Source organism: Cygnus olor, chromosome Z (assembly GCF_009769625.2).
Source record: "Cygnus olor isolate bCygOlo1 chromosome Z, bCygOlo1.pri.v2, whole genome shotgun sequence".
Classification (NCBI taxonomy): Eukaryota; Metazoa; Chordata; class Aves; order Anseriformes; family Anatidae; genus Cygnus; species Cygnus olor.
In genome coordinates, this window is record NC_049198.1 from 9,146,776 (window position 1) to 9,174,205 (window position 27,430).

General features: G+C 55.1%; 3 protein-coding genes across 4 annotated transcripts; 1 reads left to right on the forward strand and 2 right to left on the reverse strand.

The window, feature by feature from the left end:
* Positions 1–4,281: 4,281 nt before the first annotated feature.
* Positions 4,282–6,788, forward strand: LOC121061342 (myogenesis-regulating glycosidase-like). Its single transcript, XM_040540030.1, has one exon. The coding sequence runs from the start codon at positions 4,628–4,630 to the stop codon at positions 6,716–6,718; it is 2,091 nt and encodes a 696-aa protein (XP_040395964.1). The 5' UTR covers positions 4,282–4,627; the 3' UTR covers positions 6,719–6,788.
* A 4,550-nt stretch (positions 6,789–11,338) lies between these two features.
* LOC121061348 (myogenesis-regulating glycosidase-like) lies at positions 11,339–22,325 on the reverse strand. Its single transcript, XM_040540048.1, has 2 exons — positions 22,247–22,325; positions 11,339–15,896 (listed from the first exon to the last, which is right to left on the reverse strand). Exon 2 carries the CDS (start codon positions 15,766–15,768, stop codon positions 13,732–13,734), a length of 2,037 nt encoding a protein of 678 aa, XP_040395982.1. The 5' UTR covers positions 15,769–15,896; positions 22,247–22,325; the 3' UTR covers positions 11,339–13,731.
* Positions 22,326–22,836: 511 nt separating this feature from the next.
* CZH9orf24 (chromosome Z C9orf24 homolog) lies at positions 22,837–26,533 on the reverse strand. Of its 2 annotated transcripts, none has more exons than XM_040541903.1 (7): positions 26,266–26,533; positions 25,268–25,415; positions 24,678–24,790; positions 24,487–24,562; positions 24,149–24,362; positions 23,927–24,016; positions 22,837–22,982 (listed from the first exon to the last, which is right to left on the reverse strand). In XM_040541903.1, the coding sequence occupies exons 1-7, from the start codon at positions 26,401–26,403 to the stop codon at positions 22,877–22,879; spliced, it is 885 nt and encodes a 294-aa protein (XP_040397837.1). In that variant the 5' UTR covers positions 26,404–26,533; the 3' UTR covers positions 22,837–22,876. The 2 variants fall into 2 exon arrangements, with proteins under 2 accessions (XP_040397837.1, XP_040397838.1); XM_040541904.1 differs by having other exon boundaries at positions 24,154–24,362; positions 26,266–26,529.
* Between the last annotated feature and the right edge of the window lie 897 nt (positions 26,534–27,430).

The following is a 27,430-nucleotide window of genomic DNA, read 5'->3' on the forward strand; positions in this document are numbered from 1 at the left end:
TGTTGCTCCTGAGCCCGTTCTTCCACGGTGCACTGGATGGCTGATGGCATGGCTTTGCCTCTTGCATAGGGATGCTTCTCCCAATCATTTTCACAGCTTTTCTTAGGCTGCCCTAAGAGGGAGCAAGTGAATTTCCAGCTGTGGTCTCTCCCACATGGAGCAGGATAGTCCTAAAATTGCTAGCTCCTAGTCACATAATTTAAATGTCCTGTTAGTCTTTGCTGACCTGTGTCTCCTGGAACAGCCTTGTTCTTGGCTCCATCACCAGTCTGTTGGGTGCTTTGCATTTTCCTCTTCATTTTGCAGCTCTTGTTTGAGTTAATCAGGGTGAAGTGATAAGCACGTCTGTCTGGGTGCCTGGTTCAAAGTGCTTGTGAAAAATCAACTTCAGCCCTGCTGGGAAATTTCTGAAAATCTCAGGGAAGTCTCTTGTGAGTGGCCAGGCTGAGTTCTGAGTTCTCACAGCCCTGGTGGTGGAAAGCCCTGCTCAGACCCAGATCCCTCCCTGGTTCATTCCTTTACCCAGCACCAGCCCAGAGGTTGTTCAGAGCAGCCTGATATGACAGCACCTCTTTATTCCCCCCCCCCCCCCCCCAAATTTTTTCCTCTATTTACAGAGCTCTTGGCTCATTTCCCACCTCCTTGGGCACCTTCGGAGATCCCCAGAGCCCCAGACAAGCCCTGGGGGATGAGCAGCGGTGCGGGGACCGCTCACCCCGCAGCCCTGGGGCCAGCCTGGTGGAGCTGCTCCCCGCAGCATCCCCGGCCTCCAGCCTGGGCTGTCTCGGCAGATGGAGCTGCTTCCCTAGGATGCAGCTGGATGCTGTGCTCAGACCCTGCCTTGGCTGATACAAGCAGCTCGGAGCAGTGCGTGGTCCTTGTGTGAGGGCTCGGGAGCCACGGCCCTGGGATGGGGAAGGAGCTGTTTTTTGCATTTTCTTTTCTTCCAGATGGGGAAGGAGTTTTTTTTGTGTGTGTAAATAAGCGGGACTTTCCACTTCAGCTGGGACTGAAGGCCTATGCAGTAAATGCTGCTTTGTTCCAGGTAATGGGGGGCTGGGATCCTCTGAAGAAGGAAAAACCCCAGGAAATATTCCTGCTCCAGACCTGTGCTGCTCTCTCATGGCTCTGGCAGCCCCTGAGCTTGCATGGGAAAACCAGATTTGCGGCAGTGCTTTGTAGAGGCACAAGCCAGCAGAGATCTCACCGAGATGAGCTATAAACCCTCTGGGCACCAGGAGCAGTGGGGAGCGGGGCAGGGACATCAGTGTCCTTGTCCCCATGCCCAGACCTCAGAGAGCCCTTGGAAACGTCTGGGTCCCTGGGTGATTCCCCCCCTGCATTAAGCCCTGTTGGCTTTGTAGCTAATCTGTGACAGGCAGTGCGACAATCTCGTCCCTCCTTTGCTCCTCCTTGTCTGCAGCGACAGCAGAAACCTTTTTCCTGACGGTACGGAGGCACACAGGGAGTGGGGACAGGCCCCCGGCCCCGGTGAGCTGTGAATCTCGCACACAGGCAGCTGTGTGCCAGGCGGCCACGGGAGATGGGAGCTGAGGGGAGCTGCTTTCAGCTTTGGGTGTGTTTGCTGTGAAAAAGTCCCACCTCCAACGGTTGGCAAGGGGCTGGTAAATGATTAATCTGTTCTTGCAGAGCCTGACAGAGCAATGGTTTGTTTATGGCCATGACTTATAGCTACCTATGGTGCTTTCAGCCAGAAGTTGTCGTATACCCATCTGTGAGAGCCTGATAGCAACCCCCAAGTGTCCGATAACCTGCTATAAAAGGAGTCTTCATGGAAAGACCGCTCCCTTTATTTAAAGACAGGATTGCTTTCTGAGGGTTGTTCCACAGGTGATGCTCTGCCACTGCACTCTGTACCAGGGACAGGCAAACACAGTTGAAAGCTCCTGCCCCACACTGTGAGCCCAAAAAGCCTGAGAGTTTAGGTATCACACATCTGGGAAGAGGACTGAGGCCTGTCAAACCTGTTCCACATATGCAAAGCACTCAGCTGAAGTGCTGGGGGCAGATGTGACCTGGGGGAGGCTCTCAGGGTAGGTGCACCAAAGGGTTTGGGCACGTAGCTCCCCTTCTCTCTGTCTGACATGAGATTTATCCCCTGCAACCCTTCCTTAGCTCCCATTTAACTCTAAGAGGGTCTAAAGTCCTGGCTCGTTTTCTGCATGCAAAGGTGGCAGGTATGTCAATATTTAATCTGTGCAGGCTAAGGGCTGCTCAGATCCTCGGAGTGAGGAATCCAGGCTCCTTTTGGAGCAAAGTCTGCTAACTGATGGGGCAGGACCGGCACCAGATCAGCACCCGATAAACCAGCCCAAATAAAACACAACCATGCCCTGGGTCTGCATCTCCCACAGAGGATTCGGCCCCTCGGGGGATAAGCAGGTACCAGAGCAGCACAGCATCCTCCTTTGGGGAGGAAACCCCAAAAGGCTGCAGGACACAGGGGTCCCGGTTCCCCCATGTGCCATCTTTCTGTAGCTGAGCTTCTGTCCCTCTGTCTGATGGAGGGGTTCAAAGAGATTGCCTGGGAGAAAAACCGTGTGTGTGTGCAAAGAATTTGGGAAAACTTCAGAATGTCCTTTATTCTTGTAGGGATTTTGGAGCCCTGACTTCCCTGCATTTTTTTTTTAATGTGTTGTTTTATAATATTAAAAAAAAAGAAAAATGCAGAAGTTCTGAAAAAATATAAAAAATATTTCCCTCTCCCTTTTTTTTTTTCATTTTCTCACTCTGGAAAATGGTGGGGCTCATCTTAAAGAAAACCCCTGTTTCCAGGCTGACCAGGAGGGCAAAAGGAGGAAGGAAGAAGAAGGAGGAAAACTCGAGGGCGGCAACTCAGGAGCCGACCAAGCACATAAAAACATCTTCAAAGCGAAGAGCTTGTTTTTCAAAAACACCAGGGTTTCGCTGGAAACGACCCGAGCTGGAGCCGCCAAGCAGGGCCGGGAGCCTGGCCAGCTGCGGGGAAGCTGCCAGCTCTGAGTGCGTGCGTAACTCAACCTGCGCCCGAACTGTCCCTGGCCCACACTGGGACCAGGTCACCATCTCCTTGGGGCGCCAGTGACCTTTTTTCTCCCTACCCTCTACTTCCTAAGCCCATTCCCCAACACCAGTGGATTCCTGCGAGGAGGGCTCTGCAGAAGTGATGTTTGTCCAGGATGCTTTTATCCATTCTGGCTCTTTTTCAGGGCAAAGTCTTGCTCTCCCTGACAGCTCACTCAAAAAATAGCACGGCAGCTAATTTTGCTGGCTGGGAGGCTGCTGCGATCAATACCAAATGAGGTGACTTCTGGTATTTTTAAGGTCTCCCCGGACAGCTTATCATCTTTGTATACTTAGATACTGATGTCACGGCGGCGTGGGTAAATACACCAGGCATGTATTGCTGGGCATAACTGGGCTAAGCAAGATGTATTTTTTTTTCTTCCCCTCCAGACAGGCTGCTTCTACAAATTTTGGGTCTTGGGAATGCATCAGACCACACAGATCCCCAGGCAGGGGTCAGCCCCATTGCCTCATGCTGCCTGCTTCATCTTCTGCCGTTTTTATTGGCACTGGATGCTCTTTCAGGTGCTGGGAGCTGCACCGCACTGGCTGACTTTCCAGCTCATGATGCAGCTGGGATGTGTATGGCAGTGCTGTGCATTTCCCAGCAAAACAAGGTTTTCTGCTTTAACATGCTCCTGGTCTTGCAAGAATTCCAGTTTAACATCCTAACTCCAAACTCTGTGCCTAAATATCTTCCACCCCCATCACAGCATAGCCTCTGGCCTGATGTAGGGCAGATGTGCATCCTGGGAGTTACAGGACTTGAGTTAGGACACGAAAATGGAGAATTGGATGGAGAGAAACATCCTTCTTTTCCCCAGCCAGGGCAGGACAGCTTGGAGATATCCATGGGAAAGGAGGGCTTTGGCAAGCACCCTGACACAGTGCAGTGCAGGCCGCTGCCAGCCCCAAAGCCCATGTGTCCCCACGTCCCTGTGTCCCTGCTGCAGCTCAGGAAAGGAGCAAAGTGCAGGGAGATAAAACTTCTGTTCACCAGGCTGCATCCCCAGGGGTGGCAGGGAGCTGCAGCAGGGGCTGGACACTTTGGCACAGCATTTCGCTACCTGCATTCAGTGCAGAGAAGCCATGGACAGGTAGGGAAATCTGTCAGGGCAAACAACTGATATAAAAACAACAAAATCCTGACCAAATTGCCTGAGTCCCCAGGTACCAGCCCCTCTCTCTGGCCCCGCTCTGTGTTCCAGCAGGACGCAGCGCGGCTGCAGCCAAAGGACAGTCACAGGAATCCTGGCATTGCCCTGCTCCAAAAAAGCTCAGCTCAGCTTCCAGAGATCAGGCTGCAGCAGCACAGAGCAAAGCAATCCAGAGCTGCAGAGACAGATCCAGGAGGATCCAGGGCTGTTCAGAAGATTTAATTGCTATTTTCACTGTTTATAATCCCCTGTTTCATAAAATGACACTGCAGGTGTGAGTGACCAGACTTTGGAAAGAAGACCGTGACCACTTGCACACAGTATCTGGGCTTTTCTGCCAACAAGTTGAAGAAAAAAAAAAAGCAGCAAAGTTTCTAACCAGACGGTGACATTACCAAGGAGTCATGGAAAGTCAGATTACTCACAGGGCAGATAAACATGGAAACGCTCAAAAGGGAGACGTCAAAGAAACCCATTTGCCCAAAAGCTTCGTGAAGCAGAAGCCCTCCAAGGAGCTGAGGCCAATGCTGGGGGCCGTCACGCTGAGCCTCGTCCTGTTCATCGCTGCGGTGGTGGCCTGGTGCTACTACACGGTGTCCCTGCGCAAGGCGGAGCGGCTCAAGACAGAGCTGATGGACCTGCGGGCGGACGGCTTCGTCATCAGGAACCAGCACGGGGAGGTGGTCTTCCGCCTGGCCTTCCACTCGGGGAGCCTGGACCTGGAGTCGTGCTCCAAGGAGGGCGAGATCCTGAGCTGCACACGGTCGGACCGCGGGCCGCTCAACTTCTTCATCCAGACGGTGAAGCCCAAGGACACGGTGATGTGCTACCGCGTGCGCTGGGAGGAGCTGGCGGCCGGCCCGGCGGTGGAGCACACCATGTTCTGGGAGGACGCCCACTGGTATGGGGGCTCGGAGATGAGCACGCAGCACTGGCCCATCCGCCTGGCCGGCTACCAGGAGCCTGTGCCCTACGTGACCAGCGACGTCTACTCCTTCCGCGACAGCTTTGGCGGCATCCTGGAGCGCTACTGGCTCTCCTCCAAAGCGGCGGCCATCAAGATCAACGACTCGGTGCCCTTCCACCTGGGCTTCAACGCCACCGAGCGCACCCTCTTCTTCCAGGCCCGCTACAAGGACTCGCCCTACAAGCCCCCGCCGGGCCAGCAGCCCTTCCCTGAGCTGAGCTACCGCGTGTGCGTGGGCTCCGACGTCACCTCCATCCACAAGTACATGGTGCGCAGGTACTTCAACAAGCCCTCCAAGATCCCCGCCGAGAACGCCTTCCGCTACCCCATCTGGTCCACCTGGGCACTCTACAAAAAAGATATCAACCAGGATAAAGTCTTGGATTTTGCAAGAAACATAAAGAAGTACAATTTTAATTGCAGCCACATTGAAATTGATGACATGTACACACAGGCCTACGGGGACTTTGACTTTGACCCCGTCAAGTTCCCCAATGTAACGAAGATGTTTACAAAACTGAGGGAAGATGGCTTTAAGGTCACCCTGTGGATTCACCCATTCATACATACAGATTCCTCCAACTTTGGTGTGGGGATTGAGCGTCACCTGTTCATCAAGGAGCCGTCAGGGCGGCTGCCGGCCATGGTGGAGTGGTGGAACGGCATCGGGGCCATCCTGGACTTCACCAACCCGGCAGCCCGGGACTGGTTCCAGAGCCACCTGCGCCAGCTCCGCCACAAGTACGGCATCTCCTCCTTCAAGTTTGATGCGGGTGAGACCAGCTACCTGCCCAAGCAGTTCAGCACCTTCCGGCCGCTCTCAGACCCCAGCATCTGGTCGCGGCGCTACACAGAGATGGCCATTCCCTTCTACGAGCTGGCCGAGGTGCGGGTGGGCTACCAGTCGCAGAACATCTCCTGCTTCTTCCGCATCATTGACCGTGACTCCGTGTGGGGCTATGAGCTCGGCCTCAAGTCCCTCATCCCCACGGTGCTCACCATCAGCATGCTGGGATACCCCTTTGTGCTGCCAGACATGATTGGAGGAAACTTCCTCCCCAACAAGACGGATGGTGCAGTTGAGATCCCAGACCGTGAGCTGTACGTGCGGTGGCTGGAGCTGTCGGCCTTCATGCCCTCCATGCAGTTCTCCATCCCACCCTGGCTCTACGACAAGCAGGTGGTGGAGATTGCACAGAAGTTCACGGAGCTCCACAAGTCGCTGGTGGCCCCGCTGCTGCTGGAGCTGGCCGGGGAGGTCACCGACACGGGTGACCCCATCATCCGGCCCATCTGGTGGATCTCACCCCGCGACGAGGCCACCCACAGGATTGACTCGCAGTTCCTTATCGGGGACACCCTCATGGTGGCACCCATCCTGGAGATGGGCAAGCAGGAGCGCGACATCTACCTGCCAGCTGGCAAGTGGCGCAGCTACAAGGGGGAGTTGTTTGAGAAGACGCCCGTGCTGCTCACCAACTATGCCGTTGACTTGGATGAAGTTGCCTATTTCCTCTGGGTTTCGTAACAGGCTCCTCCATTAGCTTTGCCATGGTCTCAGCAAGTTATGAACCCATTACTTTATTGACCTGGGATTTTTTATAGCTTTTGAAGTAGAAATACATTAGCATGAACTCAAGAAAATACTGTGACCTCTATTTTGTGTGGCTATTGCTGTAGAATAACTTATTAAAATGTATTAGATGAATGTCTTGGCTCTTTTATTATGACTAATACAATGTATAGAAACAGATTCTCTACTCCTAATCTCTTCCCATCAAGAAATACCGTGCACACTTCTGTTTTATATAAAATAATAATAATTACATGGACTCCATTGTTACCCAGTTGTACTGCAGCCGATCTCCTGAGAGTTTTATATCTTTCGTTTGCTTCGTGAAGGAAGCAGTTGGAGCAGAGTACTTTCTCAAACTAAAAATAAATCAGAAAACAATCTGTGACTAATCTAAAGAGAGTGGCACCAAATTTTCAGCCTGTACATCGGATGGGTGCTGAAGCAGTATAGCAAGGAGAGTTTGTATTTCCCATAGACTGAGTTATCCAAGCAAGCAAAGAGACGCTTTAGCACTTACTAACACTGCCATAAACATTCCCCCCCTTTTAATGGAAGAAAGTATTGAGAAACATCTCCCTGGTGCGGAGCCAGCCAAGCCTGTAAGCATCTAGTGACATCTTACTGTCAGTCAAGATTAAAACCTAGCAACAAGTCATGCATGGGTGAGGACCACTAATGGGATCCATTCACGGTTTGGGTCCATATTTGGGAGCAAGGGTACATTCGTCCACCACAGAGATCCCAGGGAAGACTCTCAATTGTCTTCCAGAGAGAGCTTGGATAAATAAAAAAACAGCCCAAGTGCTCCCCTGCCTCAGTTTCTCCCTGGAAAATGTCCTCCCATGTCACCAGCTGTGCTGATGTCCATTAGCTGGCACACTTCTGCGCACGGATATGACTTCTACTGGGTGAAGGCATCTCAACAGCACCTGTGGGTTTGGGAAAAGTGGGCTAGCTCTGAAATGTTCTCCACTCTTGGTCCAATATTCCCTGTTTCTAAACTAAAATAAGTTTAAAGGTGATGTGACTGTGGAGTTTAGGGGAGTCCTGAGTTCTCTGGGCTGTGATGCCGCTTCCCAAAGCAAGAGACTGATTCCTTCTCTGCCCCCAGCAGGCTGCTGGTGGCACCTGGGAGGTAAAGCTGTGCATGGCCCAAACCAGGAGAAAAACCCCTTTCTTAAGGGGTTTACCCCAGAGCTGGTCCATATCATGAGTATATGGGGACTTGAGAACATCACGGTCACTCCAGATTTAGTTTGGTGCTCGGTCTACGCAGTCCCACCAGTGTGTCCATTAAGCTATAAGAACCCTATGTGGTCATGACTGCACAAGAGAGGACGAGCCAGAGTGGTCTCTAGATGCCCCTGAAAGCAAGGTGAGAAAGCAGCCTCAGCCCCAGTGATGCTGGCAGTGTGGCGATGGGGAAGAACAGCCACCAAACCTCCCTCAATCCAGGGATGTGAAGGGAGCCACTGCTCAGTGCCATAGTGATGTTCAGGGTCCTTGGTTTCCTCCCATGGGCTCTGGGGACCAAAGTGTCCCAGTGGGCCCCAGCAAAGCTCCTTGGCTGTTGCTTCAGCAGGAAAAAAGCTTTCTAAAAAACTAAGGCTGCCTGTGGTGCTCACCCAAACCCTGCTGGTTGTAGTGGGGAGCCAATCTCCAGCCCCATCATGCAGCATCTCTACCCCATAATCCATGTGCACGGTCAGGGTTCTGCTGTCCTCCTGCATGAGGGGGACAAATGCATCTCCAAGACCTTCTGCACCTACTGGGGATGATACAGGCTGCCCGATCCTAGCAGATCCCCTTGGGGAAAGGAGAGGTCAAGTCCATGTGGCTGCAAAAATCCCTCCCCAAATCTCCATCCCTGCCTGCTCTCTCCCTCTCTGCCTCTCCCTGGCAGGGCTGCACGCTGCTGGAGGAACATCTGGTTTGCCTTGCTGAGCTTTAGTCATGGTTGTTTTTTAGCAATCCCAGCTCTGAGCAAGTGCTGTGCTTGCTGGAGGGGCTGGTGACGTGGCAACATCGCTCACTCCAGGCTGCCTTTATGTTTTTTTGGAGGGGGGTGGTTATTATCCTTAATCTTTGGTGATCACTGAGCTACAAATCACCCATCCCCACTGGCAAAAAATAAAGAAATATATTAAAAGCAAACAAACAAAAAACAGTCCCTGCCTTTCTCTGCTCGGCTGCGGGATTTTGCATGGCCCAGCCCAGCATTATGGCTTTCCTGGACTCCAGGACTGTCTGTGATGGAAGAGGTTGTTTTTCCCTAAGGTTGCCAGACTGGCTGCATGCCCGAAAGGGATCTGTTGCTGTCAGCTTGTCCTTTCACCACGGCTCTTCCCAGATGTGTGCAGTTTTTTGCCATTTTTTTCTCTTACTTTTAATAAAAGCTGTGATCTCAGGCAGCGCTGGACCCGCTTCCAGCCAGGACCCCGTGGCTCAGCAGTCACTGCCCCGCTGGCACCCGTGGGCACTTCTGCAACCTGGTTTGAAATGAGTTGGGCTTTGGTCGTAGCCTCTCTGGGTCTGGATGTGGCCATGAACACTCCTCCCTATGCCGTGTGCACAGCCCTGGATGTATTTTTGCCTAATGCGTGGTTTAGCATCACCCCGTGATCGGTGGGGTCCAGCTCCCATTTTGCTGGGACCTAGCGTGGCACAGATCCCATGTAAGCCTCCTGCATCCTTCCTGGACACAGCTCCAGCTTTCAGGAGGATGCAAAAAGACCCACCCCAAAACAACAAAAAAAAATGACACCAATCCAACTCTAACCCCAACTCCGGGGAGGACTCGTGCATTACTAAGGACTGCTGCAGGTGCTGGAAGGCAGCTCCAGCCTGTCCCAGGTCTCCAGCCTGTCCCAGCTTCACCTCCCATGGGTGAGCATCAGCCTGGTGCATGGATGCTGCTTGCACCCAGGGGAAAAGGCAAAGGAAAAGAGTAGGGAAAACATCTTCTGTTGCAAAAGCAGCAAATCAAAGTCCCCCTCATCCCATCAGCTGAGTCGTGTAAGTTTCATGAGCTGTTTCTGGTGCTCCCGTGGCCAAAACCATCCACACCACCCCTCTACCCTGCCAGACCAGTGTGGGAAGGGGACCTGGGGACAGCAGGGACAGGCAGTGCCCCAAGTGAATTTCTGGAGTCTCTGTGGGAAGCTGCAAGCAGCCTTGTCGTCTTCAGTACTCGCACACAGTTTTGAACCATGTGTCTTCTGTGTCAGCATGGACCAGCAACCCCCCAAGTTGGCACTGAGGGCCACTTTTGGGGAAAGAATCAGCAGAAAGGGTGTCACAACTGGTCTGATGCAGCAGCAGGAGTCACCTGGACATGGCCTTTTCTAGGCCAGCCCCAAGCCACAGCTCTTCCCCTGCCATGGAGATGCCAGGGAGGGCGATTTGTGACCCATCCCAGCCCGTGCTGCAGGAGGGGGCACTTTTAGCCCCATCTGTTACTGCAGCAAACAGAAAGGGAGGGTGGTTGGGGTTGCAGGCAGCCCCTCCCTTCAAAATACACATCAAAGCTTCAGACCACAAGTTTTAAATAAACCAGCAGCCTCAGTTCTAATTTCAGTAAAGCCTGGGGTGAAAAAAGCCCCAGATCTGCCTGAACCACTGGCCCCACATATAGACAGACAAGTTAAACTTCTTTTTGTTTTCCAAAGTTTTATATCAATCAAGGCAATTGATGTTACAGTCCCGTTTTCATAACAATTAAGAATTAGAAAAGTGGTTAAAAACAACCCCACCGGCATTGCGTTCTGACTCAGGAAGGTGTGTGAAACCCAAGCACCCACTCAGCCAACACACGACGATGCGAGCTTCCAAATCCAGTCCCACAGGTGTCACGTTGACCTGCTGCTCAGACACAACCTGCTAGAGCCAACTGGAAGAGGCTGAACCAACCCCAAGACCTGTTTTGGGGCTTTTCCTTGGCTGAGTCAAACTAGTTTTGTACAGCGACCCTTGGGTAAGCCAGAGAGATATCCCCAGGTGGAGGTTCCCAAAGTGTCTGTGCACGGAGCGCTTGTGGTCTGTGAGGTGGTAGGGATGCTCCAGCTGGGCTGCAGGGCTACAGCACAGTGTTAGAAATAGTGGTTTTGGTAAAAAGCTTGATGGAGAGGGTACCTAGAAGCTACTGATAACTTGAGGCAGCACTGCTGAGCCTGCCTCCAAAATGTGAGGAAGACTCGGTGCCATGGACAGCCACCCACATAGACCCTCAGGCAGCCACCCGCTCCTCAGCTTCATCCCTTACATCCTCCCAGCTTTACCCTAACCACAGCATTTAGAAAAATAAGGATACTTTATAACCTCAATCGTTTACAACAAGTTAAGAAAAACCTTTGACAATAAAACTCTTTCTTTTGAGGGAAGGGGAAGAATGGCATGTCTAGTGGAGATTTTTCCTCCACGACCTTCCTGACAGTGCCCTGTTGAATTTTGGTGCTTTCCTGGCACAAAGTCTGGCCACACTGGACTTTTATGATCCCGTACCTCGCAGAAATGTCCTAGCTTGCCACCAGAGCCTGAAAAGCCCAGCTGCAGCACCGGGTGCTGGCTTTTTTGGGATGCAAGCAGTCGGCACCCAACCCCCTGAAATGAGGGATGGTAGCAGAGGGCGCAAGCTCTCCTCACCTGCTCCCAGGCGAAGCACAATGGATTTTCTTGACCCCTGTGAGGGGACCAAGACACTCATCCAGTTACTCCCATCATGTCCACAACAAAGGGATCCTAACGGGAGAACTGATCAGCTCCCGGCCAGCGAGTGTCTGTAGCTTGGAAAAGCACCACTACTTGCACCAGGGCCAGGGAGCAAACCTGAGCCCTCCACAGCTGAAAGCCACAAGAAACAGGCTTGGGAGCTGAGCCTGGGACATGCTTGTGCTCCCACTGGGCAGGGACCTGTCTCGTTTTGAGGCCAAACCACCAAATTATACAGGGCAGATCCAGCCAGACCTCATGGTCGGTTCCAAAGAGTCAGAGACTCACAGGGGAGTTGAGGTTGGAAGGGACCTCTGGGACCTTCTGGTCCAACCCCTGCTCAAGCAGGACCACCCCGAGCAGGTTGCTCAGGGCCATGTCCAGGTGGCTTTTGAGGATCTCAGAGGAGGGAGTCCATCAAACTGAACTTCCTCCTTTCCTTCCTAACCATAAAAGCACTTTAGATATTGCCCCAAGCACCTGGGTTTACTCCTGGGCGCCACCATAAGCCACAGGTACAGCTCCTTTGCTTCCTCCTGCAAGCCCAGAGCAGGAGATGGGCTTGGAGAAAGACCACCACAGGTATCAAACCCTGCCCAAAATGCTGCTCCATCTCCCCGGGTGGCGGACTCACGCCTGGATGCAATCCCATAAGAAATCCTGCAGCCACTGTGCTCTCCTTGCCCCAAGCCTTCCCAGCTAACACAGCCCAGTTCTGTGCAAACTTTTTAAAACTTAACGGGCTGAGGGGTGCCAGCAGCCAGGGCATGGCCGGGGAAGTCCTGCCCTGGGGAGCATGGCTGCCAGACTGCAATCCTGCTAGTGGTTTCTTGGAGCAGAGACTGCCCATGTCTCTGTAAGTGCTTCCTCCCCCACAAAACCGAATGCAAAAGCTGGAAAAGCATCCGGAAAAAGGAGGGGGAGAAATGCAAAGAAAATCTCCTCTGAGGCCATGGGAGGGACCTGAGCTGAAGTCTTTCCCATCCTAGTGCTGGGAATTAGGGGTGCAGGAACACGTCACCCTGTGTCCTCTCCAGAAGCCTCCAACAGCAAGCCCAAACTCTGAAGAAGACCCCTGCATCTATGGGAGAGAGAGGAGGGCTGCACCAAAAAGCCCTACACAACATCACCATCTCTCTAACTCCAACCCGAGATGAAGATGGCTATTAGCTTAATTTCACGGTACATGAGAACATTTCCTTGGGTGCAGCGAGAACACCCACTGGCACAAAACCATCAGTGCAAAAGCCGGTGTTTTCCACCCACCGGCAAGCCGGCTAGCAGCAAAACATTACATCCATCCACGACGCGTGCCGCTTGTGGGAACCCGCTGTTCCCGGGGAAGCAGCACACAGACCCTTAGAGATCTGCTTTGCTTCAGGCAGTCCTTCTGCCAGCAACAAACCTGAAAGCTCATCTGTCCTTAAAAAATAAAATAAAAAAAAGATGATATCTGCAGGACTATCGTGTAACAGAACAGGACCATAAATGTGTTAAAAAGACTGATTGGGCACACTGGTAGGGATGGCGCTGCTCTAGAAGAGGCAGTGTTGACACCCGAGGCAAAACACACTGGGAAGAGTCTTGCAGCAGGTGTTAGATGAGTGAGGAGGGGAGATGCAGCTGCTCCAGCAAGCGATACGCAGTTCGTACAGCTGAAATACCTGCATGTCACGCGAGTAACCTGGCCCGCCTGGTACCCGGGAAAAGGGGAACATGGGGCAACAGTTAGTCCAGTGCCATAATAAAGGGGTGGAAATAAATCTGTGTATGTATATATATATGTATAATCTAGCTTGTTTGCTGCTCTTAAAAAAGTCATTTTAAATATATTTGCCATATTAGAAAACTTAAGGCAGGCTGTGCTGTAGCAACCCTCCCACATCACACACCCCCATGCCAGTGCTGGGTGCACCCATGGGACAAGAAACGCTCCCACAAGGCACTAACCAACCTTCCCCTTTTGAAATCCTTGGGAAATGAAAAAGTATTAGCTTTGACTGCATGACAACTCTTTCCTCACCTATACAGAGAAAATTCTGTCTACTGTAACCCAACTGGAGCATCCCACCTGCCCCAAATTAAACAAAAAAAATCCGATCACACCTCTCCAAATAACAAAAAAACCCAAGGACAATAAAGTCTATTTAATTCCCTTCGGCAATCCCAGTCCAAAATGAAATGTGCAATTAGAATTATTATTTGATACAAAGTTCTAGTGTAAGGCATGGTTAACCCAAAGCTGATGGAGGAGCCTGTTACGAAACCCAGAGGAAATAGGCAACTTCGTCCAAGTCAACGGGATAGTCGGTGAGCAGCACGGGCGTCTTCTCAAACAACTCCCCCTTGTAGCTGCGCCACTTGCCCGCCGGCAGGTAGACATCGCGCTCCTGCTTGCCCATCTCCAGGACGGGTGCCACCATGAGGGTGTCCCCGATGAGGAACTGCGAGTCGATCCTGTGGGTGGCCTCGTCGCGGGGTGAGATCCACCAGATGGGCCGGATGATGGGGTCACCCGTGTCGGTGACCTCCCCGGCCAGCTCCAGCAGCAGCGGGGCCACCAGCGACTCGTGGAGCTCCGTGAACTTCTGCGCAATCTCCACCACCTGCTTGTCGTAGAGCCAGGGTGGGATGGAGAACTGCATGGAGGGCATGAAGGCCGACAGCTCCAGCCACCGCACGTACAGCTCACGGTCTGGGATCTCAACTGCACCATCCGTCTTATTTGGGAAAAAATTCCCCCCAATCATGTCAGCGGAAATAAAGGGGTACCCCAGCATGCTGATGGTGAGCACCGTGGGGATGAGGGACTTGAGGCCGAGCTCATAGCCCCACACGGAGTCACGGTCAATGATGCGGAAGAAGCAGGAGATGTTCTGCGACTGGTAGCCCACCCGCACCTCGGCCAGCTCGTAGAAGGGGATGGCCATCTCTGTGTAGCGCCGCGACCAGATGCTGGGGTCTGAGAGCGGCCGGAAGGTGCTGAACTGCTTGGGCAGGTAGCTGGTCTCACCCGCATCAAACTTGAAGGAGGAGATGCCGTACTTGTGGCGGAGCTGGCGCAGGTGGCTCTGGAACCAGTCCCGGGCTGCTGGATTGGTGAAGTCCAGGATGGCCCCGATGCCATTCCACCACTCCACCATGGCCGGCAGCCGCCCTGACGGCTCCTTGATGAACAGCTGACGCTCAATCCCCACACCAAAGTTGGAGGAATTGTAATTTATGAAAGGGTGAGTCCACAGGGTGACCTTAAAGCCATCTTCCCTCAGTTTTGCAAACATCTCCGTTACATTGGGAAACTTGACGGGGTCAAAGTCAAAGTCCCCGTAGGCCTGTGTGTACATGTCATCAATTTCAATGTGGCTGCAATTAAAACGGTATTTCTTAATCTTTTCAGCAAATCTCAAGAGTTTATCCTGATCAATATCATTCTTGTAGAGTGCCCAGGTGGACCAGATGGGGTAGCGGAAGGCGTTCTCGGCGGGGATCTTGGAGGGCTTGTTGAAGTACCTGCGCACCATGTACTTGTGGATGGAGGTGACGTCGGAGCCCACGCACACGCGGTAGCTCAGCTCAGGGAAGGGCTGCTGGCCCGGCGGGGGCTTGTAGGGCGAGTCCTTGTAGCGGGCCTGGAAGAAGAGGGTGCGCTCGGTGGCGTTGAAGCCCAGGTGGAAGGGCACCGAGTCGTTGATCTTGATGGCCGCCGCTTTGGAGGAGAGCCAGTAGCGCTCCAGGATGCCGCCAAAGCTGTCGCGGAAGGAGTAGACGTCGCTGGTCACGTAGGGCACGGGTTCCTGGTAGCCGGCCAGGCGGATGGGCCAGTGCTGCGTGCTCATCTCCGAGCCCCCATACCAGTGGGCGTCCTCCCAGAACATGGTGTGCTCCACCGCCGGGCCGGCCGCCAGCTCCTCCCAGCGCACGCGGTAGCACATCACCGTGTCCTTGGGCTTCACCGTCTGGATGAAGAAGTTGAGCGGCCCGCGGTCCGACCGCGTGCAGCTCAGGATCTCGCCCTCCTTGGAGCACGACTCCAGGTCCAGGCTCCCCGAGTGGAAGGCCAGGCGGAAGACCACCTCCCCGTGCTGGTTCCTGATGACGAAGCCGTCCGCCCGCAGGTCCATCAGCTCCGTCTTGAGCCGCTCTGCCTTGCGCAGGGACACCGTGTAGTAGCACCAGGCCACCACCGCAGCGATGAACAGGACGAGGCCCAGTGTGACGGCCCCCAGCATTGGCCTCAGCTCCTTGGAGGGCTTCTGCTTCACCGGCGTGAAGTTTTCGGGCAGAAAGGTGTACATGGCGCTCTGTTTTCACTAGCGCTTTTTGCAGAGGAGTGGGAAGAAAGATGTCTTTGCAACAAGCCCGGGGTTCTCAAGAGAAGAAAACTGAGAGTTCCCACCTCCACCGAGCCCTGGAGTGTCTGTCTCTGAAAAAGAGGATATAAATCATCTCAGAAGAACCTCCGAATCAAGGGATCTCTTGTCACCTCTTTGCTGTCTCAATTTCAGCAGCTCCTCATGCCTCCCTGCTATTGGGTGGGGACACTGCAGACAGGGCCCCAAGACACTCCCCAGACAACACATGGGGACCCCAACCTGAACCCCACAGAGGGCAGCACCCAGGGCGGTAAGAGCCAAAGTAGAGCACGGCAGCTTTTCGGCTCCGTCCCGCTCCCCCCTGCGCGGCCCCGGGGAAGGAGGCTGCTTGCAGAGCCAAGAGCCGCATGGCTTCCCCTTGGCTGCGGGCTTGACAGGCTCAGCCAAGCACAACGCTGTGGGTTCAGAGGCGAAAAGTGAAGTAAGGACACTGGGGAGCGAGGAGCAAAACCAGGCAGAGATGGAGCAGGGACGGAGAGGAGCCGCCGGTGTCTGCCCCAGCCCAGCGGGATGCTGGGCTCTCTCAGGGGCTTGGCGTGGGCGAGGGCAGGAATAACCACCATCTCCTAGCCCCCTCCAGCCTGTCACAGCTGAAATGGCCCCAGGCTAGCAGTAGGGCAGCCTGGCTGCTGATGCTTCTGGGGAAGCTGCTTGTGGGGGATGAGGGGGACCTGAGCATCACCTGAACCTCTCCGTCCCACCACAGGGATGCCCAGGTGTGATCCCAAATGGCTGCGCTGGTGTTCGTTTTGAAGCAGCTCTTGGGCCAGATCTTGCAGCCTTGTTGTCGCAAGGAGGAAGGCTCAGAGCAGAGCAGGCTGCCCGCACCCCATCCCTGAGAGAACCTCTGCCATGCGAGATGCGAGGTCAGAGAGAGCCCAGCAGGGACATGGGGGACATCTGGGGCAGGGGCTGCTGGGTGTCTGTAACCTTCTGGGCTGCCAGTCGCTTTAAATGGGATTACGGCGGCATTAGGAAGTGATTAGCCTGAGCAGGCAGTGGGTTGAGCTAAATGACCTGTCCTGCGGCGAAGTCCCACTGAGCCCTCGCTCATCGGCCAGGAGCGGCTCCGGTCACCCAGTCTGTGTCACCCAGGGCCACATCCTGCCCACAGGAGGGGAAGGGGACCCTCGCACCCCAGCACATGTGATGCAGAGAGCCCAGCTGCCAGCAAAATCAGGCAGTAAAGGTGGTGGTGGGAGATCCTGCATGGGCATTACACCTTCATCCTCCTCCAGCAACACTCCTCAGCGTTAGGGTTAGCAGGGACAGAAGTGGGGACAGAGCTGGGAAGGTTCACAGAAGGGTTTTGGACACAACCAGCGCAGCCAAGTGATGCTGTGGGGACGCTGTGATGCCCAAACCAGAGCTGCTTCCCTGCCACCCATCTCCACCAGCATGGACACCCGTGGGAGGTGAGAGGGTCCAGCTGGGTGTGCCAGCAACAAAACAACACACGTGGGGCCCGTGCAAGTGGCTGGGTGTTTCTGGACATTTAAATGGGTATGCTTAGCCCAGATGAGCTCCCTCCCTCTCTGCACTGGGAATTTTTCGGATGCCAGTGACAGAGCTCCCGGTATCAGAGACAAGCATGTGCCTTGTACGTGCATTATCTTGGGGCTGGGAAGCTTGAGGGGGGAGAAAACAAAATGCAGCCACCCACCGAGCAGAACTGGCAAGTTATTCAGGGAAGAGAATTTTTGAAAGCTGTCATGTTGGATGAGAAAAAGGAAATAAATGGCTTTGTCTCTCCTAGATTTCATCTAGGATTTTAAGGGAGATTTTTAAGGCAGGATTTTTGATCCTGCCATGGTGGAGATGGCCCCCTCCTCATATCCACTTAAAACTGAGAACAACAAAGCAGCCCCCTGCTCCAGGGACTCACTGGATTTCCATCTCCCTTTCAGGAGGCTGGTTTATTATTTATGAACTACTTTGAATCCGCTCTATTTTTAGGCAGTTTCTTTTCCCCCCTCCATGGACTGGTATTTGTGATGTAGATGAAGGAGCTGGCAACACTGCTGCCACTCAGGAGTGAACCAATGCAGTTCGTAGGAAAGGTTTTCGCCCCCAGTCTGCCTTGGAGCAGCTCAAAGCCTGGGTGTCCAAGCCAGCAGACTTAACCCAGTCCGTGGGTCCAGGCTGTCCGTGGGTCTGGCACATCCAAACGGGGACACGATGGATGCTGGGGCACCCATCCAATGCGAAGGCTGAGCCAACCTCTGTGGCTTGGTGGAGGAAGGGCTCAGGCAGCCCCGCATGGAGGCAGAGCACCATCCTGCACCGTCCCACTACAGAGGATGGTATTTACCAACATGTGCAATCACCAGTACCCAAAAATGCAGCACAGCACCATGCAAAGGTGCCCAGACCTCAAGCACTGGTGCAGGCTGCAACCCGAGCATCGACCGGCATCGTCTCAGGCACTAAATGCTCATGGTGGGGGCAAATTTGCTGAGCCACAGGGAGAGCTTCTGCAGAACAAACCCTGCAAATGCAGCAACTGTCCATGGGGTGGAACAGCCCAGAGCATGGCCAAGATAGGATCAAACGCCTTTTGGTGCATGGGGCTGATGGGTCATGCTGGACGTCACCTCCTCCAGGATGGACCTTGAGGTCTGGATGTCACCTCCTCAGGCACACCTCTGCCAAGCAGGCTGAGAAATATTTGCAGCCGGGGGCCAGCAGGAGCTTGCTCTGCAGCTGGCCCAACACCTCCTTGGTTTTGCTTTGTTAATAAAATTTGCAGCTCACCATCCCGTGACCTGTCCCCGTCCCAGACCAAAGGTAAGTCTTCTACATTCCCCTGAGATAATGCCCGCCACCTCGCACGTGGAGAATTGCCTGCACACGCCACAGCTGTTTCAACATATTTTGGAATGCAAACTTGTTATTTTGCTCCAAGGCGACATTGCGGTGACCTCCAGCTCCTCTAAAAAAAGAAAACGGGCGGGAGGGCGGCAAAGCCAAGCAGCGTGCTTGCAGCTTGCTGCGATGAAGCTTCCCAGCTGACCCAAAAACAAAGCTTTTTCTTCCCATTCCATGGAAGCAGCCAGTCGCCTTGCCTTGATCTGCGATGAAAGCAAAACACCCTGGCAGGACACACTTTACAGAGTAAAAATAAAAATTCATTTTTCGACCGGTTCTATTTTTACCAATACCGCTGCTAAACGCGGGCTGCGGGACCCACAGCACCACTAACCCCAGCACCTTTGTAATGAGGTCACTGGTTTAAAAATGGTCACTAACAACTAACGGGTCCCTATTGCCCCTGAAGGGTCAGCTCCGAATTGTGCTGGTGCCTGCACTGATTTCCCAGGCCAGGATGTCAGGAAACTGTGTGTCAGGTGGTGCAAGGTGCTGCCACCTCTCCTAATGTCTTGGCAGGGGTCAAGCAGACAAAACACTGCAGAATTTACTGCCAGACATTTCCAACCCCTAAAAGAGCAGGGAATTAGGATGGCAAAAGGGGGAAATGATTTCTCTGCAAAGCATCTACAGGAGAAAAAGAAGCCTCTGAGTGCACATTCCCTGTGTCGAGCCTCTGCCTTGCTAAAGGGACTTTGCAGCCCAAGTCTGAAAGGGGCTGGGATGAGCAAACCCTTCTGTGGGTTTATTTTCTCTTGGAGGGATTTGATAGGAGCCAGGGAGGCAGGGGGACACATGGGATACACAGGGCAGCACTGGCATGGGGAGGCATGGCTGCTCTACGGACATCCCTCTCCCCACAGAGGCACAGGTTCACCCAAAAGCCCTGCGGAGCTGCCTGCCCCAGGTTTGTCCCTGCTGCATACAAGTTCCCCCCGGCACAGACCTTGGTCCCCAAGCAGGGGGATTGGGACAGACAGAGGGACACAGCACATCCTTTTCAGGGGACCCCAGGTTGCAGCAGGGCCCAATGCTCCCTGGTCTGAAGAACTGGAGTACAGGCTGGGAGAGGGGGGTCACTTTGCCTCCTGCAAAGTGACAGCTGCTTCCCTGCTTTTGGGATGCCACCTCCCTGTTAATACATGGCAGCAAATTCCCCACCACGCCTGGCTGTTGGGTGCAGACAGCTCATCCTGCCAGGGACGTGGGGCATGGTGCCAGCACCTACCTGTCCATCACCTCCCGGGGGTGTCCCCTCCGCTGCAGATGTATTTTAAGCACATAAAAAATCCATACTGCTGCATCTCTGTGTCCTCCCCATGACACTGGGAGGTTTCAGGGCACAGAGCTGTCTGTGCCCCAGGCAGGCTGCGAGCAGCACGTGCCTGCGGGCAGGAGGAAGGGACCGGCACATCACCAGCGTGTCACCGGCGTGTTTTCTCAGGCACTGTGACGGAATCATGTGCAGCCAGCCCTCCTGCTCTGGTGGCTGCTGCAGGCATCACGGCGGCATGGAGCGAGCACGAAGGGTGCTGCTGGCACGAGTGGGGTGCTGGCTTTGAGTCTCAGAGCCTCGGGATTCAGGCTCAGGACTCACCTTTCTGAAGCAGGAGTGGGAAGGGATGGCAAATGCTTGTCCCACCTGCATTCAGAGGCTTTTAAGAAGCACAAAGCAAACCCCCCCCCCCAAAAATATTATTATTATTTCAACCCCCCTCAAAGTCTTGTGCTTCTTAGCACAGCTATGATTCAGCACTGTAATGGAGCTGCATTGAGCAAAAGGAAACAACCAACCCCGCTGCTGCTGGCTGGTTCCTAAGCCAGGATCGAACAACACCGAGCACCCAGAGGATAAACCCCAAATATGTGAATATGGAGCTCATCCGTGAACTGCAGAAATGCTGCTAGGACTCGCATGGTGTGCAGAAACAGAAGATTTGAGTCTGCAGTATTCCCTCTGCTGAACCTTAAATGCTTCCACCTATACTGCAGGGACTGGCACTTTGCAGCCCACTTTTGTTCCTTCAAGCTGCCCGCACCGAGTGACGCTCTAAACCCCTTTAGACACCTCATCGGGTGTTTGACCATGACTGCAATGCAAAAAAGCCCACACTGAGTCAATTTTGGCAGCAGATGTCTTAATATTTAATACACCTGACAATTCTCTCTTCACGTCATCTTTCCTTGCTCTTCACTGTGCACTAATTAGTGAGATGAAGTTCCAGTAAGCTGGTTTTTCAGTTTAACTCCGCACATGCTCTCAATGCAGCCAGTTCATGCCTAGAACTTGGCCCCGCAGTGTCTCGCGTCATGCTCATGGTGCCCAAATTTCTCCAAGCTGCTGAACTTGACAGGCCACATGCGCAGGAAAGGTGAATTAAACAAACTTGCCCTGAAATCCTTCAAAGTGCAATTGCAAAAAGCGATCCCTCATGCGGGACAGGCTTTAAAACACAGTGAGTGGCCAGGGCTAGTGGTGCCCAGGCAGGGGACATTCACCCAGCACAATTCTTGTGTTTGGCTGTGGCGAGAGCACCCTCCCCTGTGTCTTGGCCCTGCTGTGTCCCCAGACCCAACCCAAGTGCCACCACCTTGACTCCCCGTCCCCTGTCCCATGCCCTGCCCTCTGGACACGTTCGGTTCCACATCTCCCCCATGGCACCTGATGGCTCAAATGCTAGCTGGTGACTCCATGCCAAGGTGGCCACGGAGCCGTGCTCCCACCCGAGGTTGAAAGAGCAGATACGTCCTTTTGGGAGCACTCCTGGGCGCTGAGGCTGGCTGAAACCCGAGCCCACCCCTAACACCCGAGCACCACAAAGTGATACCAGGAAGAAACGGGAACCCAGGCACAGCCCCTGGCACGGCCTCTGCAATTTTCCAGCCCTTGCGAAAACCCAGGTGCCTCCAGCTCCAGAGAGAGCAGCAGGCGACGAGCACCAAAATTTCTGCCCGTATCTGACAGTGCCAGCGATGCTGGCCACCCTTGGGCCAAACGCGAGTGCCAAGCTGTTAAAACACCTGCTGGCAGCTCCTTCATGCCTGGATCTGGCCGGGGAGAGGCGAGCCTCGCACCTCACCCGCTGCAGGGCTGCGGGTGCCTGCTGTGGCCCCGTCCCGCTGGGCATCGCTCACGGTGCCCACGCAGCCTGAGGGAACGGGAAAGGAGAGAGGTGGCCTGGGGCTTCCTCGGGCACCTCCGCTGCTTGCCACCACCCATGGCATGGGTTGGTGGCCGGGCTGTCCCAAGGACCCTCCGAGCCCACCCGGGTGCGTCGCCCAACCTGTGGCTGGAGCCGGGCACTCGCCCTGGGGCTCGGGCAGCCATTTCGGGGCGGCTGGCTCCCCAGACACTGCAAGCGGCAGGGGGATCCGGGCGCAGCCCCTACACTTAGCGGGGCGAAAGGACCGCACCCCGACAAGGGACACCCCGCTGCCTGGGGGTGCGCACCCCAAACCCTCCCAGGGGACACCCCAAAGCCCCCAGCCCCGGGAACCCCTCTCCCTCCGCCCAAGGGGCCGGGGCACTTACCCGCAGCGCCGGGCCATGGCCGGGCTCCGGCCACCGAGCACACCCGCCTCCCGCGGCGGTTCCGGGGCTGGGCGGAACCGGGGAGCTCGCTCCGCCCTGGCCCGGCCCCCCCTGGCCCTCCCCGGTCCCCCCTGGCCCTCCTCGGTCGCCACCGGTCCCCTCCGGTCGCCCCCTGTCCCCCCCTGGTTCCCTCGTGGCCCAGCGGGCGCCTGGGGGCCAGGGGGTGCAGGAGCTCCCAGGTCTTCGCTAATTGACTGCACGCCTTCATTAATGGCACGCAATCGTTACTGGCGCGCCGCTTGCAGATCCCCCTCTCCTCGCTTAGCCCCGTGCCGGGGGTCCCGGTGGGCTGGTGGCCGTGTGGGGATAGTTGGGTGAAAGCAAACGCGTCCGAGCCCCCTGTATGGGCGGCTGCTGCTTCTCCCTCTGGTGGAGTCACTGTGCTCCCAGAGCTTCTCCCCGTGTGCTTTGGTCTTGGCACCCCCGAGATTTGTTCCAGTGCACCCCAAGGCAGCAGCCGCTGGATTTTATCCCACCTCCCCTCTCCAGTGACCGTCCCAAGGCTGTAGGAAAGGAGCTGACAGGAGCGGTTTGCCCAAAGTGGTTTTAATGAAAGCCCACCTTTGCTCTTCACCAGCACTCCTGGGCAGAGTAAGCCTCTGAGGAAAACTCAGGGTGGATGGCGTAGCTGCCTGGCTGGACTCCTCCCATCCTCTTGAAGTGGCTCGTGTCCCACCTGGGGGTAGATACGTGGTGCGGTCAGCCACAGGGAGGATGAAACTCAGGTGAGGAAGAAGAGCAGAAGCCCTGGTGCTGGATGCTGGCATCGCTTAGGGGCGAGCAGCGAGCATGCAGCTGCCCCTGTTCTCTCTAGAGGTGTCTTTGGGTGGTGAGGCCAAAGCCAAGGCTGGGCAGAAAGCTCCCTGGTGCTGCCAGCTGAGCGAGCTGCTCCCAGCAGGTCTCACGCTGCCACCTCCCGCTCCTTGCACTGTCATCTCCCTCAAACTTTCATTTCCAGAGCCAGGGAAGTACAAGAAAATCTGCCTCTTTCTCAGGAGAGAAGACCTTGAGAAACTTCTCACTAAGGCTCAGACATTGGGATGTCTATGGGGAACTCATTGCCCCGTTTGTTCTTCCCATTTGCTTTCAGTTTCTGCTCTCAGGAATTTAAAGCCAATCACACGTTTTCTACAAGCCCGACTCCTAATTTTGGACGGTGGGGAGTTGATGTCATAGCACAGGGATGACTAAGCTGGATAAACAGCCTCCCCTCTCCCCTTGCTGCTTCCTGAGGGCTGTTCCAGGGTAAGAGCTGCCTCTGCAATGGAGAGATCCCAAAAGGGAACATGCGGGGATTAAAAGGTGCTGCTGGACCTGCAGCGGGTTAAGGACTGGGCTGATTACTGCATAAAGGGCAGTGGGACCAGGACTGTGTCCCAAGATGAGCAAGTGACAATGACAGAAAACACAAGAGCAGCACAGGCAACGCTAATGTGGCCCCAAAGTCTGGGAAATGCTAAGCCACTTGCTGGCAGGCTGCACCATAGCCCCCAGAACAATCCTCTGAGCAATTTTGCATCAAAGCCTAATGAAAAGAGACCTAATGGCTGCTTTTAGCAGGCTTTACCCTTGGGCACCCTGCCCTTGTCTGGAGCAGTCCCTCACAGAACTCATCCATACCTAGAGTTCGTGTATGGGTACGATGGCTGGGGGTGATGTGAAGGTACACAGAGTGTTGCTGTGGGGCTGTAACTGCAGCATGGGATGCTCCTGCAAGAGACATGGAAGGCAGGGTGTTCAGTGGCCTTGCAGACGAGGGAGGCCATGTCCATCCCACCCCATCCCACCCCATCGCGTGCCAACCCAACTCACCCCACCCTACCCATCCTATCTCAACCCAACCTTACAGTCCTCTCTGCTAGCGTGTTGAGATGCCTCCTGATGGCAGTGTCCCCATCGACGTAGTAGTCCATCCCTCGCAGGCAGTAGTGGTGCCCGGAGCAGGGGCTGTAGTAGCCCTGGGAGGGTCTCCTCCCCGACGTGGTGTACATGGGCTGCAGGGACGGTGGCGAGAGCCGCGACAGCCTGCGCAGCATGTCAGCAACCACCTCCCGCTCTGCAAGCAGAAGGACGGCGAGGATAAGGGGCGAGGAGGAGCTCATCAGGCAGCTCGTCACCCGGACAGCCACCGGCACGGCACGGGCACAGCAAGAGCCAGAGCTCCGGGTGAGGGCAGTTACCGTATTGGTTGAGGCAGGCGGGTTTCGGAGGGTATGGCACAGGTATGCTGCGCAGGTAGGTCTCCATTGTCTCCTCCTGCAGGGAGCGATCACAGCCCCTGCAGCATTGCCACCCTTGCGGTGCAGAGCCCAAGGTGTCGGTGGCACCTGAGGGGGCTGCAGTTTTGGGGGGACGAGGGGCCGGACCCTACCTTGGGTGGAAGGGGGAGGTAGGTGCTGTACTTGTTCCAGGCTGCACTGTTGTAGGGACCTGCTCTCCAGGTGATGTATTTGTCCTCATTGACAAAAATCGGGTTGTACATCTCTGCAATGAGAAGGTGACAGGCAGGGGTGGCCCATGGGGCGCGCAGCCACCTTTGGGGCTAGGATAGGCCGTGGGGATATGGCTGGAGTGTCCCAACTGCCTCCCATGTCCCACAGACACAACGCCATGGGCACAGGGGTATTTCAGAGGTGCTGCTGCTTTGCATGCAGCTTTGGGCCATGGGATGCCCAGAGGGATGTGTCCAGGCATCACCAACCACCACAGGTTTTGGGAGACTGACAGTGGATCAAGCCCAGGGGACCTCAACATGGGGATGGGGATGGGGACGGAGATGTGGATGGGGATTTGTGACCTAAGCTAAGCCACGAGTGCAGATGCTGAGTGAGTGTCCCTTTGTCCAAGGGAACACAGGATGCAAAAGGAGGGATGGACAGAGCCGCACCGGCAACCTCAGCTCCCTGCTCTGTGGCCCTTGGGGACATGCCCTGTGTGACACCGGATGGGACCTTGTGGTACCTTCAGGCCTGGTCAGCCAGTACTTTTCGGGCCAGTAGGCGGTGGGGTCGATGGCGTTCCTGTACAAGTACTCCTGCATCACTGCCTTAATCAGCTTCTCGGGCTGACCTTGGCTTGCTGGATTTTGCTCCTGGGGCATTGTTAATCCCTAGAGACAGCAGAGAGCGGGGAGAGATGCCCAGGTGACACGGCAGCACCCGCCTTCCTGGGCATCGGGGCTCGCAGTAAGGCAGAGATTGGGGTGGGTGCACCAGGGCCACTGTATATGGGGCCAGCAGCAGTAGGGAAGGGAGTTATGAGACAAAGCTGATTCCCTACAGCTGGCGAAGACCAAGAGGGCTGGGGTCTCCCAGCAGTTATGAGCCTGTTCCGTCCCCACACAGCAGTGACATCCATCTCTATGCCCTCTGCTGGCTCTCTAATTACAATGCACGTGCTAACGAGGCTGCAAGAGATGTGGCTGCAAGAGATGATGCTATGTGGTGAGAGCAGCACGGCCATGGCACACACGGACCCTGCTGCGGCAAGGCCACGGCTCAGGGGTCTGTCCTGGAGCAGGGCTGGGAGAGGTTTTGCTGTACTCAGGACTTCACGGGGTCCTGCTGGCACACAGGGCTCCCAGCTGGAGCCTTGGGGCTGTGTGTTGGAGCAGCTCCCAGAGCTTCCCAATCTGTCCCCCGTCACCATTGTGTCACCTTGTGGTCCTGTGTCTTGCCACTGCCTCAGTTTCCCCTTCCTCAGAGGATACTCTCTGAAACCTACTGATGGACAGGGCCAATGTGTGAGAGCTGGTGCTTGTCTGCCCTGTGAGCCCAAAGCCACCCCGGGGTGCAGCCCCACAGGCACACACCAAGCCCAGGGAACAAAAAGCCAGCGAGCACGGGCCGTGGGGTGTCAGACACTTTGCTGACCAGGGAACACGAACCCCCTCTGTTACAGAAAGCGAGGTGCCCCCATCCACCTCCCCCATGCTGGGGGAGAAACCCCGAGGTATTTACCTGGGTCGCAAATTTGTTTTCTTTCCATAGCTGCAGCGGGGCCTTCTCATGGATCAACTTCTTCAAGGTGCACGGTGGCCGGTAGGAGTCGGTGTAGGTGCTGACGGGGGTCTTGTGTTTTTGGGCGAAGAGGAACATGGTGCTGTGGCCACAGGGGTGCTGAGTCCTGGTGGGCCTTGGGGGGGGCTCAGCAACACTGCATGGGGCTGGGGTTTCCCAGCCCACGTGGCCCTATGTGGAAATGGAATGGGGCCCCGGTGCCACCAGCTTCTGGTGGTGCTTATGTCATCAGTGACATCACAGTGTGGCAGCACGGGGGATTTGGTCTCTTTCTGTGCCATGGCTGTGCCCCCAGGGACAGCATGTACTGGATTAGGGCACAGCGACCCGTCCCTGCACCCCTCCCATCCTCCCTCCTTCCCTCCTGCCACGGGCATCCCCCTGGCCCCAGGTTTCCTCCCCTCTCACAGGCACTTAGATTAACAAGGGTAGGGAACAATTTCAGCAGATCCTGGTCAAGATATTGCGAAAGGTTTGGGACTCCCAGGCATCACAGTAATTGTTGCCTTTCCAGCCTCTCTCTCCCGTATTTCCTTGGAAATCCCAGAGCAGCACCACACTGCTGCAGCCACCACCATGCAGCATGGCAGGGGGCTCCACACTTGGACTGTGGCACTGATTGGTCATTTTGGGGTATCCAGCGTAATTACTGTCTGCTTGGGGGAGCTCTCTCCCCTGTTTCATTAAAAAGCTGGATTTGGGTGACTGTGAGTGGCTCATTTGCTATCTCGAGTGCTGCGGTGAGCTCTGCAGGGCTGGTGGAGGGAGAGATCCTCACCCAGCTCAGTGTCATCAGCTGGGTTACACCCGGGGAGGGATTTACATGAACCACGTGTGCTTGTTGCCCAAAAGATGCCAAGCAGGACCCCTCTGCCCTGGGCACCTCCATCCTGAGGCTCCCCAAGATGCCACCGATTTTCATCCCTCCTGGAAGCTGGGTAAAACCTGCCTGTCCCATGTGGGGTGGACACAGTGGGGCAAAAAAGGGGCTGTGGCTTGCTCTTTGATGGGATAAATTCAAGTTGTGAGTCTCTTGCACATGGGTTTGCACTAGTTACTGGCAGGAAAACAGCAGTTGATGGTATTGAGGCATTGGTGGCACTGC